The sequence below is a fragment of the Quercus robur genome, chromosome 4 (genome assembly GCF_932294415.1).
Source record: "Quercus robur chromosome 4, dhQueRobu3.1, whole genome shotgun sequence".
Lineage (NCBI taxonomy): Eukaryota > Viridiplantae > Streptophyta > Magnoliopsida > Fagales > Fagaceae > Quercus > Quercus robur.
This window is the reverse complement of record NC_065537.1, coordinates 57,238,361-57,259,323: the sequence shown is the minus strand read 5'-3', so window position 1 is coordinate 57,259,323 and position 20,963 is coordinate 57,238,361. Positions and strand designations below refer to the sequence as shown.

Below are 20,963 nucleotides of genomic sequence, written 5' to 3'. Positions count from 1 at the left end.
ACTTCCTCATGTTTATCCTTAGAGCCAATTTTTAGATTTTGATTGATGAGATTGGGTTGAGTTTGGGAAGGAATTTTCCCTCTCTTTGTCCCACTCAATGAATTTGTAAGCCTAGTTATATGACTCTTTGTCTCTCTTACCTCTTCATTTAGCCTAGTGAGCATGGATTCAAACTTTTGATTTTTCTCACTTTGCCTTTGAATGAAAGTATTAAGGGCATCTTCCAAGGAAGGTCTAGAAGATGATGATGCATGTGGTGAATTAAAATTCTTTGGAGTAGGAGGATTCAACTAATTGTCATTCTTATAACTCAAATACAGATGGTTTCATATATTTGGATTATAATTGTTAGAATATGAAGAATTATTTGGCCAGTATGACTTAAATGCATGTACTTGTTCTTCCAGCACATATAAGAATGATGAAAGTGATGCACATTCATTTGTGGCATGGTTTATCTCATAACAGATTTTACACACCTCCATTGGGTCCTCTCTAAAGGTAGCACTAACACTCTTACTTCCTTTCATTTTGAGTGCCTCTATTTCTTTAGTTAACATGTTGATTTTGGCACTCATGTTATCATCTTCCCTCAACTTGAAAACACTTCCACTAGAAGTGGTAGTGTTAGTTCTGGTCTTATTAGTGGAGTCCATAAGGTTAGGTCCAGTCCATGTGTTAGAGTTTTCAACTATCTCATCAAGATAATCCATTGCATCTTCAAGTTCTTTTTATAAAAGGTCCCCTCCGCATGAGAGTTGAACAAACTGCTAGTCCCTAGGTGTAAGTCCTTCATAAAAATAGCTAACCAACCTCCAATCTTCATACTCATGAGTTGGGTAGAAATTGAAAAGATCTTTGTACCTCTCCCAAGCTTGGTATAAGGTCTCATTTTCTCCTTGGACAAAACTAACTATCCTTCTTTTTTCTTGTTGGACTTTGTGTGGAGAGAAATGTTTTTTTAAAAACCCTTGAGCCATCTCCCCCTAATTACCTATAAACCTAGGTTTCAAGGTGTAACATTTCTTGCCTTATTCTTAAGAGAAAAGGGAAGAAATGTAACTTAGTAGTCTCAAAAACATTTTGTGCATAGAAACTACTAATTACCTCTTCAAAAGCTCTAACATGGACATAAGGATTTTCATTTTCTTGTCCCTTAAAGTTAGGAAGTATTGCTAATAAACCTTGTTTCACTTCAAAATGTGGTGCATTAGGTGGAAACATGATGCATGAAGGATTAGAATTTTGCGTGGGATGCAATAGTTAATATATAGTTCTTCTTTCTCATCATGATTATTACATGTTTCATCACCCATGATTGATGAAGAAGGTGAAGGTGAAGGTGTGCCAAAAAGATTACCAAAGTAAGTTTCAAAAATTTCTAATTTGCCTATCTTGTTTCTAACCCAAATGCTCATGCAACAATGAATGCATAATCAAATAAAATAAAATTAAAAAAAAAAAATAAGGGAAAAATGGAACGAAGCTACCAATAGAAGAATTTCCACTAGTTATACTTTGCTCCAAAAAGATTGCCTTTGAATACGCAGCAGCTCCTCGGAAAACAGTGCCAAAACTACTTGTTCACTTCTAAGTGCTGGAGATTGTGTCAATATAATTCTCAAAGTATTAAGGTTGAACCACAAGGAGCGGGGTAAATTCAAAGACAATGTAATTAAAAAAAAAATACTTTTTGTGAAGATGAAGAATAATTTTTGCCTTGTAATTGTAAACAGTAATAACAATGATAACTTATTTAAGTCAATAATGTAAATACTAGAGCATTGGGGTGTTTCCCTATATCGATATGAAATTCTTTGTATTCTAAGAAAATATATATTTCATAATTAATTGTTCTTGTACAATTAAATACTTATGATTTAGTTGAACTAAGACAATTCAAAAACGCATGATAACCTAGATTAATAATGTGATTAGAACAGTTTTTAGAAAAAAACCTATTCACTTCGAAACCTGATTTCTATTTGAAACTATTATAAATTCATCTAAACAATAAGAAAAATATGATTGAACTTATTGAAAGTATGGAAGAACTAATACATTAAAAGAAATCTAATTAAACAATCAAATATGTTGTTGTCTATAATCTTAGAAAGAATCACATTGAATATTCATACCGTATACAAAAACATAACCCCTAGTCCTGGCAAAGAGTTTAGGCTGCCAATAAAGAAAGGTGTGGGTTCCTTCTTTGGCCGGTTCCCAAGTCTAGTAATGATAGGGGATCCTGGGCATCCAAGGATGGATGGTTGATTGTTGGTTGGACTGGGCTTGGCTCACCACGACTTTATTGGGCCATTTTATGAATCAATCTGTGCACAAGACATATATCCCACAACACAAATATACATAGATATATGTATTATTGGTTAAATGAGAGATTAAGGAATAGCAAATGAAATGCAAAGCAAATAAAGTGACAAAGATCCTCTAAAGAGAGTGGTATTATATTATATTATATTGAGTGTTCAAGTGAATTAGGTCCTACTTTACTGGGATATTCCGCAAGGCTCAATAAAGTTCAAAATTATAGACTTGAATAGCTCCACTTGGGATTTCAAGACTAGTGAAGTTTTAATCCCTTTGAATCCAAGTGACTCCTTGAGTGTTTACTCCAAAACTCCTTGCAATGCCTCACTCTTCCCACTATATCTCTAGTAGAAGCTCAATGCTCTCTTCTAGTATTGTTGTGTCTTGAGTGTTTATGTCTAAATGCCCTCTCTTTGCTTTGGTTCATCCCTTTTATAGTGCTGCTTAAAGATTTTTCAAATCAATAGTCCATTCTTTTTATGTGTTTTGGGTACCAGAACCTACTGTTCTATCTAGAGCCTTGGTGGCTGGTCTTTTCCCCTTTTTTCTTCTTTTTTCTCTCTTAAGTACTGAAAGCCAAAAGACCACCTACTGACTTTCTTCTTCCAGGAGATCATTTCTGAGTAAATCCAGATTCTTCTCTAAGGTCAAAACTCATTCTTCTTCCAAAGCCTTAAAAGGGACACCTTAGAGTTCTGAGACCTTGACATTGACTTCTCACAGTTAATTCTTTTCCTAAAAATGGGGCAAATTCCATATTGCTAATGGTGTAGTTGAAAAGGCTCCTGACCACCTTTACCTTTGTTTTACCCTTTCTACCTTGCCCGAGGTCCCTAAGTTCCTTCAACAAGTGTTGACCCCGAAATCATCAAATGTCTCTATCATTATCTTTTGGATCCCAGGAAATCGATGTTGATAGGACCTCCTTCTTCTTTCGTGCAGGACCTCCTTCTTCTTTCGTGCTTCTTTAAAATTAGCATGCCATATCTTGTGCTATCCACATCCTGTTTAGCATCTTCCAGCTCTCCTCAAGGACCTGCACTCCTAAGCTGGCATATCCCATGTAGCCTGGGCCCAGATCCTATTCGTTCCTTATTCTTCCTTTGTTATTGGACTTCCTTGGGTATCATGACTTCTTCATGTTGTTGGGCCAAATCTCCTTCCTCCATCCTTTTTCTATAGCCCAAGACTTATCTTCCTCTTCCTGTAGGCCAGGTTCCCCTTTTTCATCTTTTAAGGGCCAAACTTTCTCCTTCTTCTTCTTCTTATATATATATATATATATATCTTTTTTTTTTCTTTTCCATGGGTTGCCCTTTCTCATTCCTATGGGCCTAGCTCCTTTTCACATTTTGGCCTCAACAAAAGGAAAATACATGGTTTTCTTTGCAAAATTCATTCTCCACAACCTCCCTTCCAAAACCCTAACATAAAAGTGTCCAAAGAAAAATAAAACTTTTACTATTTAATTTTCGTCCAGATTTTCAGCAGCAATTTGTGAATTAATTTCGGCCTTCAAAAATTGTGAATTTCGAAAAACTCAAAACTGAAAAGTTGTAGATGTTTAAGTGATAGTTTTAGCTCATCTAGCCTTCAGTCAATTGGATTTTTTAGGAGAGATATGTGCCCAAGATACTAATTAGTGCTCAAATATGATTTTTCCTTTTCAGATTTTGCCTCTTTGATTTCTTTTCTTATTTGAAGTTTCCAAATATGGTAAACGACCCAAACACTCCAGCTGCACCTACTTAGACATTTAAGCTTGGTCCTTTAGCTCATCTTTAATTCTAGTTTGGCCTCCATTCTCTCATAAACTCTTATAAATTGATTTTTTTACATGATTTCCTGAAAGTAGAAAATTACACACAATGTATGACATCTTATTCAAAAAATTATGTAAAGATAAATAATAGGGACTAATGCAAATCGTGGCTTAATTATACAAATTAAGCATAGTAATAAAAAGATAACACCTACATAAATATATAACAAGTATACATTTTAAGGTGTTATCACCCCCTCCCCCCCAACTTAAATCCTGCTAGTCCTTAGCAATCCACAAAGCACCCATGTCTAATGGGTCTATATTCTAAGACCTTCGTGGGGCTCTTAACCTTAAGAATAAGGAAAATATGTGTTTCATGAAAATTAAGGGGTGCTATACTAGTATTTAAAAAAATCAAGAACACAGTTAACTACGCTATCCCCAACAACTGGCCAAAAATGCTGATAAAATAAAGGGGGTATACCATCCGATCCCAGGGATTTTAGTGGATACATCCGATCAAGAGCTTTCTTAACCTCTGCAGCAGTAAAATCTCTGGTGAGCATGTGATTCATCTATAGGGCCGCACTTGGTTGTATGGCATTAAGCAACTCCAGACTGATAACAGGTTGAGATGTGGCAAAAAGTTTTTGATAGTAACCTGTGATGATTTTTGCTATCTTGTCCTTATTCTCATGCCATGTATCAGTCTTGTCCATGACACCTAAAACAGTGTCACGTTGCTTACGATTTGAGGTCTTAGCATGAAAAAATCTTGTATTTTTGTCACTCTCTTTTAACCAAGGGTTACAAGACCTTTGTTTACACATTCTTTCTTGCAAATCCAGCAATCGATTTACCTCTGCCCTTTGTTGACATACTTCCAGAGTGTTAGACATCCCCATTGATCTTGCCTCCAAAGCTTGAAGTAATTCTTATGCCGTTGCTAGTTTTTTTTCCTATATGGCTGAACTCTTGCATATTCCATCTGGATAGAGCTTCTCTACATCTATCCATACAAAGTGTAAAATTATTCGCCACGCCTATAAGCTCGCCTTCAACCTAAGTTTCCTTCACAATATCCCCACATTTTTCATCTTTAAGCCACATGGACTCAAATCTAAATAGCTTTTTAGATCTCCTACGTTTAACCCTCTTATTTATTCTCAACATCAAACAACAATGATCAGAATCTGAGGAAGCCAAATGATAAAGTCTAGCACTAGGGAATAGATTTAGCCACTCTATTGTTGCAAAACCACGATCAATTCTTTCCCTTATCCAACCCAAGTCATTTCAATACATACTCCACGTAAACCAAGAGACCATGTAACCAATGTTCTTCAATCCGCAAGAATTGATACAGCATTGGAAGTTATCGATCTGCCTAGTTGCCCTATCCAACCCACCTTGCTTCTTTGTAACACTGAGGACCTCATTGAAGTCTCCCACACACAACCAATGGAGATTACTTGTTGTAGCAAGTTGGGATAGATGTGCTCATGACTCTGGCCTCCCATGGGTATTAGGATTTCCATGGAATCCTTTCAAACACCACTTCCTAGCAGAACCTACAAAATCAATGATGGCATCGATATGTCGGCGAGAAAAAGTTTGTACATCCACTTTGACTTCGGGTTTCCAAAGTAGAACAAGACAACCACTCTTCCCCTCACTTGGAACTATCATGCCCTGAGTCAATCCTAAAGAGTTTTTGATATTGAACATCCGTTTCATGGCCTTCAGAGGAAGTTTGGTTTCCATAAGAAAAACCAAACTGGGAGCTTAAGCTTGCACTATCTTCTTTAGTGCGTTGACTATGCGGGGGTTTCCAAGCCCCCGACAGTTCTAACTTAATGTATTCATTGTTCTTGATGGGGTTGCTTAACAACCTCCATTGATCCAAATTGATCCTCAAAAACCTTCCCCAAGGACACTGCATCATCTAACTTCAACTTCTTCTCAAGCACTATTACTACCACCTTAGAGTTCTCAAATTAACCCAATTTCCTTTTAGGATCTTCATGATGATCTCCCATCACCACTTCCTTAGAAACTTTTTTTTTTTTTTTTTTTTTTTTTTTTTTTTTTAAGTCTTTCCAAGTCCCCTTAGAGCCCTTACTAACATTTTTACCTTTGGAAGATTTGCGGGGTTTTTTCGTACAATGCCCTCTGTTGAGTTTGAGACCTGGCTTATTTCATCACCCGGGCCTAAAACAAAAGCAGAAGAGGCCAGATTCTCCTCAGTTAGAGGCCCATCCAGAGTTGGCCCATATTGTGGAGTGATTTCAGCCCCATCAAACATGGATTCAAAAGCATTTGAACGTGGAGATAGGGAATCAGAAATCCCCTCCACAGTTTGAACATTCTCCGATACTTTCCATTCTAGGGCCTTATCAATATCCCTTACCTGAGCCTCAAAATCTACGGGAACGGTTGAATTTGTTTTGAATTGAAGGGCACTCCGGATTTTGTAGGACATGCAAATCATATGGTGCACTACTTCCGGAAAACTTGGGATGTTGGTTACTCGTCTGCTTTACCAAAGCCACCGTATTTTTTGTCACAACTCTTATGGATCCCCGTATTCCTCCTTGATTGTTTACAATTAGGTTGGATTCTGGTTGATGGTTTGTGGTTATATGTCTGCAGAAGCATATTTTTCAGTAAAAAATTTCTGGATTCTGGTTGTGTATATATTGCTATCTCTCTGTCCGTCCCCATTCTAATATATCAAAGTCATTGTATGTTTTTTTGGGTGTGGAATACAGGTATGAACAGTCTGAATTTATAGAGAAGGAATTAGAGCAGATGACAGAACAGATCAAATCAATTATTCAGACCCTAAACGCCAACCAGGTAAATACTTTGAGTTCAATGTTTTCACTCCTTAACAAGTATTTTTTTTTTCAGTTCAATGATTGATACCTACCATACCATTTCATTTAGGGAGGAGAACTTGAGGCAGCTGATGCGATGACACCTTTAAATGTAGTTGTAGGGCAGGAGTTGCATTAAGTTTTAGGACATGGCCACTGATGTAGTACAACGTGAGCGCAACAACATTAAACTCACGCTTCAACTTTTAGTAATATATAGATATAGATAAGACAAAATAAAAGGAGGGACGGGAAAAAGAAATAAGAAGAAGATAAATTATATTTTAAAGCAAATAGTTTATAAATTAGGGGTCATATAAACCTTTTTTTAAAGAGAATTTCAACCTATGATGTCTGCTTTTGATGATAACTCTTCATTGTTAGACCAATAAACCAAGCAGTTTTTTGTGTAGGCTAAGATTGAACTCCAAATATCTTATTTAATTATCAAAAATTTTACCAATTAAGTTAACTAAAACCCACAAGAGTCATATAAACTTAAATCTCGAACTTCCAAAGGTTTCAAATCAAAGCCTATATTTTTAAAAACATGTAAGACTGTAATTTAAAACCTTTGAAGTTATGGGTCCAAATTGGAAATAATAATAATAATAATGTGTAAAATGTAATTTATTTATTATTTACTAAGTCAACCACACCAAGTTTTAATTGAGTCTTAATTTCTATGGGCTCCAATGCATGCTGAAGATGGACAACTAAAATTCAATATTTATAATTAAGGATGGAATTGAATTGTCTAGCTTGGCAAAAGAGAGAGTGTGCCCCCACAGACTGTGATTCTGAAAATTGACAACTAAAATTCAATATTGATAATTAGGGATGGAATTGAATTGCCTAGCTTGGCAGAAGAGAGAGTGTGCCACTAGAGACTGTGAGTGATCGCATGAAGAATCGGTTCATGTATAAGCATTTTCTCTCAAAATCATAATTTTTCGCTTCTAAGTTTTGTTTGATGTGAGAGACTATGTCCCCCACCTATTTGTTTCTATTAGGGCCAACCAATGTGAACAAATGGGGTCATGTTGGTGCCTCTCAAAATAACGGTTTGATTAATTATATTTTTCCAATAAATTGAGGGTTTTATATGGAGTTGTCACTTATTTTATTAAAAAGGAAACAAAATAAAGAGAACCATGTGATGCAATATTATTTATTACATGGATTTCTTTCTCCCCTTATCCTCTTCCATTTTCTTTACCTTTCATACTCTCAAACTTTTGGTTTAAGGTTGGTTACTCTCATTGATGCTAACCCATATTGATTTTCTTGATCCCTCTCAATCTTCCAATATTTTCAATTTCACGCCATCATCAAAGTTGCAATTGTTGAAATCAATGAGACCAACTAAACCTAGTTCTTATACTTGGGTCGACATTCCCATTGATCTTTGTGGGAATGAGTTCCTACTTCCTTTGATGCCCATACATATTTACGCTAAGTGATGGGTTTAGGTGCAACTTGAGTTTGACCAATTTGTGATCACCTATACCATAATCATCCTTTTAAAATATATATATATATATATATATATTAAAAAAATGAAAGGGCAATATTGTACAATTAAAAAAATAAAATAATAATAAAGTTTTGACTAACTAACTAACAACAGCAACGTGTTAAAGTTAAAGACATGAAAATAATAATATGGAAAGTCTAAAATATAAAACCGAAAACTGCTCTACTATAAGATTTTGGTAAAATCTAAAAACTATAAATGATTCAGTATGTGACAAAGAAAAAACTTGTCCAGTTGAGATTTTTTTTTTTTTTTACAAGATAGAATTTCTACTATAATCTAATCTAAGTGCATATGTGTGTGAAGCTCCCTTCTAGAAACTTCAACCCCAGACCTTGACCCCCACACCCAACAAACATTTATACTTGTGGAATGACCACCACACCAAGAGTGCGTGGTGGTTGTCCAATTGAAATTTGAAAATTAATTGATTTGTAAATTTGTGAAAACCCATTAAGGCATTAACACAATAACAACAGGTATCCCCTTCTCTCCCCATCATCTCATTTCCATTTTTCTCTTTCGTTCTTTCTCCATCATTCACATTCTCCATTTCCTTAAGTCTTGGATAGATCACTTGATTTTAGTGGAATTTCTTAAGTCTTGGAACAACTGGACTTACTTTAATGGTTAAATGTGTACATAGAGGGCTCCTAGACTTCTAGTTTTCTAAAAGTGAATGAACAGTAGGATTAGGAAATGGTTCATAAGCAGGCTTAGAGAATATACATGTATTTGTGTAAATATTGATAAATAGATAGGAAAACAAGTTTGTGAGCTAAACATCCTTGAAAATAAACATGTTTTAAATCACATTGCTATGCCTATTTTGGGTACACGTTCAATTTGAATATACTTCAATGTTTTTTGGTAGGTGTTTTTCAACGGCTGAGTTTTGGGAGGGAGGGCCTATGAAGAAAATCAAAAGTGGAAGGCATTGAGAAGTGATTAGGTCATTCACAACTTGCTTGGGTTTCATTGTGTGATTGGATTTTAGGACTTACACGTGGGACCATCACATGAATTTAATTAAAGCAAACTTTAAGTTCACCAATCACAAAGGGATACTTAATCATGTTGTAGATTTGGGTATCTCTAAACTTTCTCTTACTAGAAACAATGAAGAAAATTATAGATTATTCCGAGTTGGCTTTGCGTTGAGCCCAACTTTTTCTTTACAAAGTGTTTACTGTTCTGCTTTGTCGTCCTACCTTTCTCCTTGGACGTTCTATTTGGGTCTCTTATAACATGCATATTTTCTTTTGGAGAACTTAAGATTTAAGAATACTATATGCATGTGAAATGAGTAGATCGTGAAAGTTGGTAGGGCCACATGATTTGGTGTTTATATGAAAAAAGTTACCTCATCATGTGCAGAAAGACCTCTTTTTGAAGCCTTTCTCATAGAGACTTGGTAATGTTACTGGATCACATTGCTTCATAGCACTTCAAAAATTATATATTATATGCTTCATAGAACTTCAAAAAAATTTCAAATTTGTATTATATACTAATTAAAGAATTAAGCTGAGTCATCAGTCCTGCCCATATATGAGCTCTCTTATTTGTAAATTATTTCCAAATAGCCAAATTAGCAACCTAAAAATTTAATTTCAATAAGAACTTAAAGTAGTCTTCCAAATTGAATCATTAGGACTAAAAACTTTTAACAAAAGATCACCAAAATAGAGATAAGGCAGTGATATAGTTGATTTTTCTTTATTCAACTGGCATTAGAATTTAGATGCAGATTTTTCAATATTACAAAAATAGAAAACGTGCATAATCACAAAAAAGAAGCATAATTGTACTACTACTAGCTACTACTTCTACAAAAAATTTCACTTATAAAAAAGATTGCTAAAGAGTTGCTTTATCCTTGTTTCCTATTATTGCTGCCAGTGCTTATGGTTTCCATTACCTTTTTCCACGAGCTAGTAATGTTGGAAGATTTGTCTATCGTTTACAATATGCCTTGGGCTTTATCTCAAGTTGTAAGTGGGATGGGGGTTTGTAAGTCTTAAGATCAAATCTTGCTAAGAAACAAGGAGATCAATTGTTGACAAATCTCAATACTTGTTAAGGCTTTCATGAAATGCAGATTAGCTCTTTTATATATAAGATTCAGTTATTTACATGTTACTATTTTGGAATTTTTTTGAAAAGGTTAAGATGTACGTACTAATTTTTTCACATATAACCCCCCCTTCTTCCAAAAAGACCCTGCAAGCTGTAACATTTTTTTTTTCGTTGTTTTGTATCTAGCTCATGTTGTAGGAAACATAATTTTCCCCAGTGCATTTATAGTAGTGCAATTCTTTGCTAGAAGTGACTGTTCTGCTTTAAATATTACTTTCCACTTGAACATTTTATGAACCCAGCATAAAGTGATGGGAGCGTAAGAAAAATCTGGATTTGCTGGATACATCCATTTTTAACATGCACTTATAATTATTCTCTATGGAATATGGAATATACTGCAAGTGCACTGAGCTGCTTCAATGCCTTCAGGCCGAAGAATTTTCTTCACGTATTCAGAAAATTGCTAGCCAAGGTTCTGCTGCAGATCGCGAACTGATGGGTCCAAAGTTCTGGAAGTCCTGATATCTGGAATTGTAAACTACCTCGCTCCATGAGATAATTTTCCCTGGAAGTGGAAGTGGGCTAAAGTAGAACACTACAGTAAAGGAGGAAACTTCGTGGAACTACACTGAACTCTCTAAAGTTAGTCACCATTACCGTCCGCTTCTCTATAACATTTTCTATTTTCTCAAAACTGTGAACTGTACAAAAAGTTTTATCTGCCACTAATCGTTTAAGGCTCTTCATCTACTCGACCTGGACATTGTGATCCGCAACCTCAAGGTCCTCTCTTTTCCTCTTATGCAATGCTCATACAAATTATTAGTGGATGTATTAGTCATAAAGTTTCTAGATTCCACTAAGCATTTATGCATGTCACATCATGATAAAATTTCTAGATTCCACTAACCATTTATGCGTGTCACATCATAATAACATCTTGATTCTGAATAGTTTGTCAAAAAGCAATATAAACAGGATTTCAATGCTGGCCACCACCTTAGTGCAATGGTCACAAATATACACAGTGAGGTATTTTAGGCATTTAGCCTAATTTTGCAAACAATTTTGTTAGTCGATGGTTTTGCAAACATGTTTGTTAAGTAGTATTTTTGAGTATATGAGACTCGAGATCAATGAAGGAACTCGAGTCTCTTCTTCTTCTCTCTAGATCCGATCCTTTTTCTTTTCTTTAGATCAAGCCCAAATTGGGCATTGGAGGCCGCTTCTCTCTAGATCTACAGATTTGATCTTTTGGTGCTTCTTTGCGGAGGTTCTCTTTCTTCTTCTCACAGACCTGAGAAGTTATTTAACAAATATGTTTGGTTTTCCTGTCAACTAACAAAATTGTTAGTAAAATCAGGCTAAATGCCAAAAAAACTCCAAAATGTGTAAGAGGAATTATCATCAAATTTCCACTACAATCCTAATCCCAAAAAATAAAAATTTTCTTGGAATTTAATAAAGTGTAAACAAGACTTTACTAATTACCTGTAATTTAATCTTTCTTCCCTTTTCTTAATGGGGGAGTTAACTACTTTCATATAGCTCTAATTAAGTTCATCCCATGTGCCGCCTTTAAAGAAACCAAAAAATGCAAAGACTAGAGTAAGGCATTCAAGAATAGCCAGTCGTGGTAGTTAGGATACAAGAAAACGTTGGAATTGTGCTTTTGAGAGCATTGCCCACGCACAAAAACAAATAGTACAAATAAGTTGTTCTATTAATAAGAGGTTTTAGAGCTTTACAACAACCAATTGATTTTAATTTTTTTAATTTTTTTATGAGTGTAGGTGCGAGGAAATCAAAGAAAGCTCAATTAGACAATCCCATTGGAAACCAATTCTGGACTTTACGTGAGAATAGAACTCCAGACTTCGATTAAAGTTGTCACAGTTACTGTCCACAAGTTCCCTATAGTATAAAGTGTAGACCTCTCCTCCCAATTAAAATATTGCATTGTACTCAATGTATCAAAGCCAAAATAAATTCAAATATAAAGGGAAGAAGTTACCTTAAGCCTTTAAATTATTTTGGATAAAGTTTAGCTACAAAATTGATTGTAGCCTAAGGTTACAACCCTACTCAATATCTTTTTATTGGAGTTGAATTTTGACAATTGCATCATTGGATTACATCTTCTTCTTATAAACTCCATACTTGCAAAATTTCTAGAAAATTAAAAATCAATAACTATGCTATCAATAAATTGTTTAAATTGCAAGTTTTTGTAGTTTAAAACTATGCATAAAATATAACTTTATAGATCAAATAGTAAATAATATTCGATTGACATAAAATTTAACATGTGTATTAAGAGAGTAAAGAACATGCAATTTAACGGTTAGATTTTCAAAATATGTAGTAATTTTTATTTTATTTAGTAAAGTTATAGCTTAAGACTACAACCAATTTTGAAGCTGAACTTTATTCAATTGTTTTTCGAAATCTCTTTCACACTTGCAAATGTTAGCTCACAAAAAATAAAAAATAAAATAACAAAACAAAAACTAAAGGCAAAAAGAAAAAGGAAACAAAAAGAAAAGAAAATTAAAACAAATATGATATAACTTCAGAAGGCTCTATGACTATGAGAGTTTACTTTGCATCCCGATAGGCGGGGACCTCAAGTGACATAGTCTCCTCCTCTGGTATTACTCTTCTTAAGTATGGTTTTAACCTTTGTTTATTTACTTTCAAAATCCTATCATCCTTAGGATCCTCAACTACTACAACTCCATGTTTAAACATTTCACTTATAATCAAAGGGCCATCTCACCTAGGTTTTAGCTTACTTGAGCCCAAATATACATATTTAAGGCCACCAAGCAGTGGCTTAAGCTCCAGCTGTGGTGCCTCTTCACTTGAATGCACGAGCTTTTTTACATTCTTTGGTAGCTCCTCAAAGCAAGACTTCCATCATTCATTAACTATCATCATCTGTTGTTCTTCCAAAACTTGTGAGGAATCTACCAAAGAAAAATTTTCAGATACATGAATATCACATTCTAAATCATAAAAACTAATTGAATTATTAAGAAGAGTTCAAGAGAATCAGAAAAACAATTCTTATTAAACTCTTCTTGAACCACCGCCCCAATGAGGTTCACATAAGCACAGTCATTGTCCTCATGTGGTTGTTTAGCCACATGAAATATGTTTAGCTCCAAAGTCATGGAACCAAAAGTGAGTTGCATCCTTCCATTCCTACAATTAATTAAATTATTAGCTGTGGCAAGAAAAGGTCTACCCAAAATAATAGGGGTATGGACACTAGAATGTAAAACAAGTTGGTAATCTAGAACAATAAAATCAACTGGATAATAAAATTGTGCAATTTTCACCAACACATCCTCAACAATCCCCCTCAGCTCCCTTATGGAGCAATCAGCCAACTGTAAAGTTCCTGAAGTAGGTTTTAACTCACCAAGTCCAAGTTTTTGATATACACTAAAAGGGATCAATTTAACACTTACCCCAAGATCTAGCAATGCATGCTCCATGATGTAATCTCCAATATTACAAGAGATCGTAAAACAACCTGGATCTTTATACTTTGGTGGGGTCTTATGTTGGATAACTACACTTACCTGTTACGTTAGGAATGCGATCTTCTTCACATGATGCTTCTCTTGAAAGTGCATAGGTCCTTAATTACCTTGGAATATTCAGACACTTGCTTGATAACATGCAATAATAAAAAATTTGTCTTGACTTGATGCAAATGCTCTAATATCTCAAATGTGGTGTCCAATTTCCTAGGTAATTTTAAGGCTTGTGGAAACGGTGGAGGTATTGGGCATTGTTCAATGTCATCAAGCCCTAGTGACTCAGTTTCATCCTTCTCTTTTTCAACTAGGGTCTCATTAGATTTCTTTGTTACTAAAGCAAAACTTTTGTCAATCTCTTTTCCACTCCTCAAAATGGTCATAGCTTTTACTTCCTCATGTTTATCCTTAGAGCCAATTTTTAGATTTTGATTGATGAGATTGGGTTGAGTTTGGGAAGGAAGTTTCCCTCTCTTTGTCCCACTCAATGAATTTGTAAGCCTAGTTATATGACTCTTTGTCTCTCTTAACTCTTCATTTAGCCTAGTGAGCATGGATTCAAACTTTTGATTTTTCTCACTTTGCCTTTGAATGAAAGTATTAAGGGCATCTTCCAAGGAAGGTCTAGAAGATGATGATACATGTGGTGAATTAAAATTCATTGGAGCAGGAAGATTCAACTAATTGTCATTCTTATAACTCAAATACAGATGGTTTCATATATTTGGATTATAATTGTTAGAATATGAAGAATTATTTGGCCAGTATGAATTAAATGCATGTACTTGTTCTTCCAGCACATATAAGAATGATGAAAGTGATGCACATTCATTTGTGGCATGGTTTATCTCATAACAGATTTTACACACCTCCATTGGGTCCTCTCCAAAGGTAGCACTAACACTCTTACTTCCTTTCATTTTGAGTGCCTCTATTTCTTTAGTTAACATGTTGATTTTGGCACTCATGTTATCATCTTCCCTCAACTTGAAAACACTTCCACTAGAAGTGGTAGTGTTAGTTCTGGTCCTATTGGTGGAGTCCATAGGGTTAGGTCCAATCCATGTGTTAGAGTTTTCAACTATCTCATCAAGATAATCCATTGCATCTTCGAGTTCTTTTTGTAAAAGGTCCCCTCCGCATGAGAGTTGAACAAACTGCTGGTCCCTAGATGTAAGTCCTTCATAAAAATAGCTAACCAACCTCCAATCTTCATACTCATGAGTTGGGTAGAAATTGAAAAGATCTTTGTACCTCTCCCAAGCTTGGTATAAGGTCTCATTTTCTCCTTGGGCAAAACTAACTATCCTTCTTTTTTCTTGTTGGACTTTGTGTGGAGAGAAATGTTTTTTAAAAAACCCTTGAGCCATCTCCCCCTAATTACCTATAAACCTAGGTTTCAAGGTGTAACATTTCTTGCCTTATCCTTAAGAGAAAAGGGAAGAAATGTAACTTAGTAGTCTCAAAAACATTTTGTTCATAGAAACTACTAATTACCTCTTCAAAAGCTCTAACATGGACATAAGGATTTTCATTTTCTTGTCCCTTAAAGTTAGGAAGTATTGCTAATAAACCTTGTTTCACTTCAAAATGTGGTGCATTAGTTGGAAACATGATGGATGAAGGAATAGAATTTTGCGTGGGATGCAATAGTTAATATATAGTTCTTCTTTCTCATCATGATTATTACATGTTTCATCACCCATGATTGATGAAGAAGGTGAAGGTGAAGGTGTGCCAAAAAGATTACCAAAGTAAGTTTCAATAATTTCTAATCTGCCTATCTTGTTTCTAACCCAAATGCTCATGCAACAATGAATGCACAATCAAATAAAAAAAAAATTAAAAAAAAAATAAGGGAAAAATGGAACGAAGCTACCAATAGAAGAATTTCCACTAGTTATGCTTTGCTCCAAAAAGATTGCCTTTGAATATGCAGCAGCTCCCCGGAAAACAGCGCCAAAACTACTTGTTCACTTCTAAGTGCTGGAGATCGTATCAATATAATTCTCAAAGTATTAAGGTCGAACCACAAGGAGCGGGGTAAATTCAAAGACAATGTAATTAAAAAAAAATACTTTTTGTGAAGATGAAGAATAATTTTTGCCTTGTAATTGTAAACAAGAATAACAATGATAACTTATTTGAGTCAATAATGTAAATACTAGAGCATTGGGGTGTTTCCCTATATCGATATAAAATTCTTTGTATTCTAAGGAAATATATATTTCATAATTAATTGTTCTTATACAATTAAATACTTATGATTTAGTTGAACTAAGACAATTCAAAAACGCATGATAACCTAGATTAATAATGTGATTAGAACAGTTTTTAGAAAAAACCTATTCACTTTAAGACCTGATTTCTATTTGAAACTATTATAAATTCATCTAAACAATAAGAAAAATATGATTGAACTTATTGAAAGCATGGAAGAACTAATACATTAAAAGAAATCTAATTAAACAATCAAATATGTTGTTGTCTATAATCTTAGAAAGAATCACATTAAATATTCATACCGTATACAAAAAACATAACCCCTAGCCCTGGCAAAGAGTTTAGGCTGCCAATAAAGAAAGGTGTGGGTTCCTTCTTTGGATGGTTCCCAAGTCTAGTAATGATAGGGGATCCTGGGCATCCAAGGATAGATGGTTGATTGTTGGTTGGATTGGGCTTGGCTCACCGCGACTTTATTGGGCCATTTTACGAATCAATCTGTGCACAAGACATATATCCCACAACACAAATATACATAGATATATGTATTATTGGTTAAATGAGAGATTAAGGAATAGCAAATGAAATGCAAAGCAAATAAAGTGACAAAGATCCTCCAAAGAGAGTGGTATTATATTATATTATATTGAGTGTTCAAGTGAATTAGGTCTTGCTTTACTAGGATGTTCCACAAGGCTCAATAAAGTTCAAAAATTATAGACTTGAATAGCTCCACTTGGGATTTCAAGACTAGTGAAGTTTTAATCCCTTTGAATCCAAGTGACTCCTCGAGTGTTTACTCCAAAACCCCTTGCAATGCCTCACTCTTCCCACTATATCTCTAGTAGAAGCTCAGTGCTCTCTTCTAGTATTGTTGTATCTTGAGTGTTTATGTCTGAATGCCCTCTCTTTGCTTTGGTTCATCCCTTTTATAGTGCTGCTTAAAGATTTTTCAAATCAATAGTCCATTCTTTTTATGTGTCCTGGGTACCAAAACCTACTGTTCTATCTAGAGCCTTGGTGGCTGGTCTTTTCCCCTTTTTTCTTCTTATTTCTCTCTTGAGTACTGAAAGCCAAAAGACCACCTACTGACTTTCTTCTTCCAGGAGATCATTTCTGAGTAAATCCAGATTCTTCTCTAAGGTCAAAACTCATTCTTCTTCCAAAGCCTTAAAAGGGACACCTTAGAGTTCTGAGACCTTGACATTGACTTCTCACAGTTTATTCTTTTCCTAAAAATGGGGCAAATTCCAAATTGCTAATGGTGTAGTTGAAAAGGCTCCTAACCACCTTTACCCTTGTTTTACCCTTTCTGCCTTGCCCGAGGTCCCTAGGTTCCTTCAACAGGTGTTGACCCCGAAATCAAAAAATGTCTCTATCATTATCTTTTGGATCCCAGGAAATCGATGTTGACAGGACCTCCTTCTTCTTTCGTGCTTCTTTAAAATTAGCACGCCATATCTTGTGCTATCCACATCCTGTTTAGCATCTTCCAGCTCTCCTCAAGGACCTGCACTCCTAAGCTGGCATATCTCGTGTAGCCTGGGCCCAGATCCTATTCGTTCCTTATTCTTCCTTTGTTACTGGACTTCCTTGGGTATCATGACTTCTTCATGTTGTTGGGCCAAATCTCCTTCCTCCCTCCTTTTTCTATAGCCCAAGACTTATCTTCCTCTTCCCGTAGGCCGGGTTCCCCTTTTTCATCTTTTAAGGGCCAAACTTTCTTCTTCTTATATATATATATATATATATATATATATATATTTTTTTTTTTTTTTTTTTTTTCTTTTCCATGGGCTGCCCTTTCTCATTCCTATGGGCCTAGCTCCTTTTCACATTTTGGCCTCAACAAAAGGAAAATACAAGGTTTTCTTTGCAAAATTCGTTCTCCACAACCTCCCTTCCAAAACCCTAACATAAAAGTGTCCAAAGAAAAATAAAACTTTTACTATTTAATTTTCGTCTAGATTTTTAGCAGCAATTTATGAATTAATTTCAGCCTTCAAAAATTGTGAATTTCGAAAAACTCAAAACTGAAAAGTTGTAGATGTTTAAGTGATGGTTTTGGCTCATCTAGCCTTGAGTCAATTGGATTTTTTAGGAGAGATATATGCCCAAGATACTAATTAGTGCTCAAATATGATTTTTCCTTTTCAGATTTTACCTCTTTGATTTCTTTTCTTATTTGAAGCTTCCAAATATGGTAAATGAGCCAAACACTCCAGCTGCACCTACTTAGACATTTAAGCTTTGTCCTTTAGCTTATCTTTGATTCTAGTTTGGCCTCCATTCTCTCACAAACTCTTGTAAACTCATTTTTTTACATGATTTTTTGAAAATAGAAAATTACACACAATGAATGACATCTTATTCAAAAAATTATGTAAAGATAAATGATAGGGACTAATGCAAATCAGGGCTTAATTATAGAAATTAAGCATAGTAATAAAGAGATAACGCCTACATAAATATATAACAAGTATATATTTTATGGCATTATCACCCCCCCCCCCCAACTTAAATCTTGCTAGTCCCTAGCAATCCACAAAGCACCCATGTACTATATTCTAAGACCTTCATGGGGCTCTTAAACTTAGGAGTAAGAAAAATATGTGTTTCATGAAAATTAAGGGGTGTTGTACTAGTATTTAAAAAATCAAGAACACAGTTAACTACGCTATCCCTAACAACTGGCCAAAAATGCTGATAAAATAGAGGGGGTATGATTTTAGTGGATACATCCGATCAAGAACTTTCTTAACCTCTGCAACAGCAAAATCTCTGGTGAGCATGAGATTCATCTACAGGGTCGCACTTGGTTGTATGGCATTAAGAAACTCCAGACTGATAACAGGTTGAGATGTGGCAAAGAGTTTTTGATAGTAACCTGTGATGATTTTTGCTATCTTGTCCTCATTCTCATGCCATGTATTAATCTCGTCCATGACACCCAGAATAGTGTCACGTTACTTACGATTTGAGGCCTTATCATGAAAAAATCTTGTATTTTTGTCACTCTTTTTTAACCAATTTCTAGAGTGTTAGACATCCCCATTGATCTTGCCTCTAAAGCCTGAAGTAATTCTTGTGCCTTTGCTAGTTTTTTTTCCTATATGGCCGAACTCTTGCATATTCCATCTAGATAGAGCTTCTCTACATATGTCCATACAAAGTGTAAAATTATTCCCCACACCCATAAGCTCGCCTTCAGCCCAAGTTTCCTTCACAATATCCCCACATTTTTCATCTTTAAGCCATATGGACTCAAATCTAAGTAGCTTTTTAGATCTCCTACGTTTAACCCTCTGATTTATTCTTAACATCAAACAACAATGATTAGAAGTTGAGGAAGTAAAATGATAAAGTCTAGCACTAGGGAATAGATTTAGCCACTCTATTGTTGCAAAACCACGATCAATTCTTTCCCTTATCCAACCCAAGTCATTTCGATACATACTCCACGTAAACCAAGAGCCCATGTAACCAATGTTCTTCAATCCGCAAGAATTGATACAGCACTGGAAGTTATTGATCTACCTAGATGCCCTATCCAACCCATCTTGCTTCTTTGTAACACGGAGGACCTCATTTAAGTCTCCCACACACAACCAAGGGAGATTACTTGCTGTAGCAAGTTGGGATAGATGTGCCCATGAATCTGGCCTCCCATGGGTATCAGGATTTCCACGGAATCCTTTCAAACACCACTTCCTAGTAGAACCTCTAGAATCAACGACGGCATCGATATGCCAGCGAGAAAAAGTTTGTACATTCACTTTGACATTGGGTTTCCAAAGCAAAGCAAGACCATCACTCTTCCCCTCACTTGGAACTATCATGCCCTAAGTCAATCCTAAAGAGTTTTTGATATTGAACATCCGTTTCATGGCCTTTAGAGGAAGTTTGGTTTCCATAAGAAAAACCAAACTGGGAGCTTAAGCTTGCACTATCTTCTTTAGTGCGTTGACTATGCGGGGGTTTCCAAGCCTCCTACAATTCCAACTTAATGTATTCATTGTTCCCGATGGGGTTGCTTAGCAACCTCCATCGATCCAAATTGATCCTCGAAAACCTTCCCCAAGGACACTGCATCATCTAACTTCAACTATTACTACCACCTTAGAGTTCTCAAATTCACCCAATTTCCTTTTAGGATCTTCATGATGATCTCCCATCACCACTTCCTTTGAAACTGCTTTTTTTTTTTTCTTTTTTTTCTTTTTTTCAGTCTTTTCCAAGTCCCCATAGAGCCCTCACTAACATTTTTACCTTTGGAAGATTTGCGGGGTTTTTTCGTACAACGCCCTCTGTTGAGTTTGAAACCTGACTTATTTCATCACCCGGGGCCTAAAACAAAAGCAGAAGAGGCCATATTTTCCTCAGCTAGAGGCCCATCCAGAGTTGGCCCATATGGTGGAGTGATTTCAGCCCCATCAGACATGGATTCAAAAGCGTTTGAACGTGGAGATAGGGAATCAGAAATCCCCTCCACAGTTGAACATTCTCCGATACTTTCCATTCTAGGGCCTTATCAATCTCCCTTACCTGAGGCTCAAAATCTACGGGAACGTGTATATATTGCTATCTCTCTGTCCGTC

General features: G+C 35.4%; 2 protein-coding genes across 8 annotated transcripts in view; one reads left to right on the top strand and one right to left on the bottom strand.

The window, feature by feature from the left end:
* Nucleotides 1–20,963, top strand: part of LOC126723088 (nuclear pore complex protein NUP62-like) — a 124,447-nt gene that overhangs the window by 82,715 nt on the left and 20,769 nt on the right. For 2 of the 6 annotated variants that reach the window (XM_050426356.1, XM_050426350.1), the window contains exon 7: nt 6,868–6,955. The exons of 3 other annotated variants lie outside the window; for them this stretch is intronic. In XM_050426356.1, coding sequence (XP_050282313.1) covers nt 6,868–6,955 — 88 coding nt within the window. Of the gene's footprint in view, nt 1–6,867; nt 6,956–11,023; nt 11,150–20,963 lie in introns of those variants that run through there. One more of the 6 variants, XM_050426354.1, reaches the window with a different exon arrangement.
* LOC126723089 (uncharacterized) overlaps nt 1–20,963 on the bottom strand; it is a 91,274-nt gene that overhangs the window by 63,842 nt on the left and 6,469 nt on the right. The gene's annotated exons all lie outside the window — the stretch shown is intronic.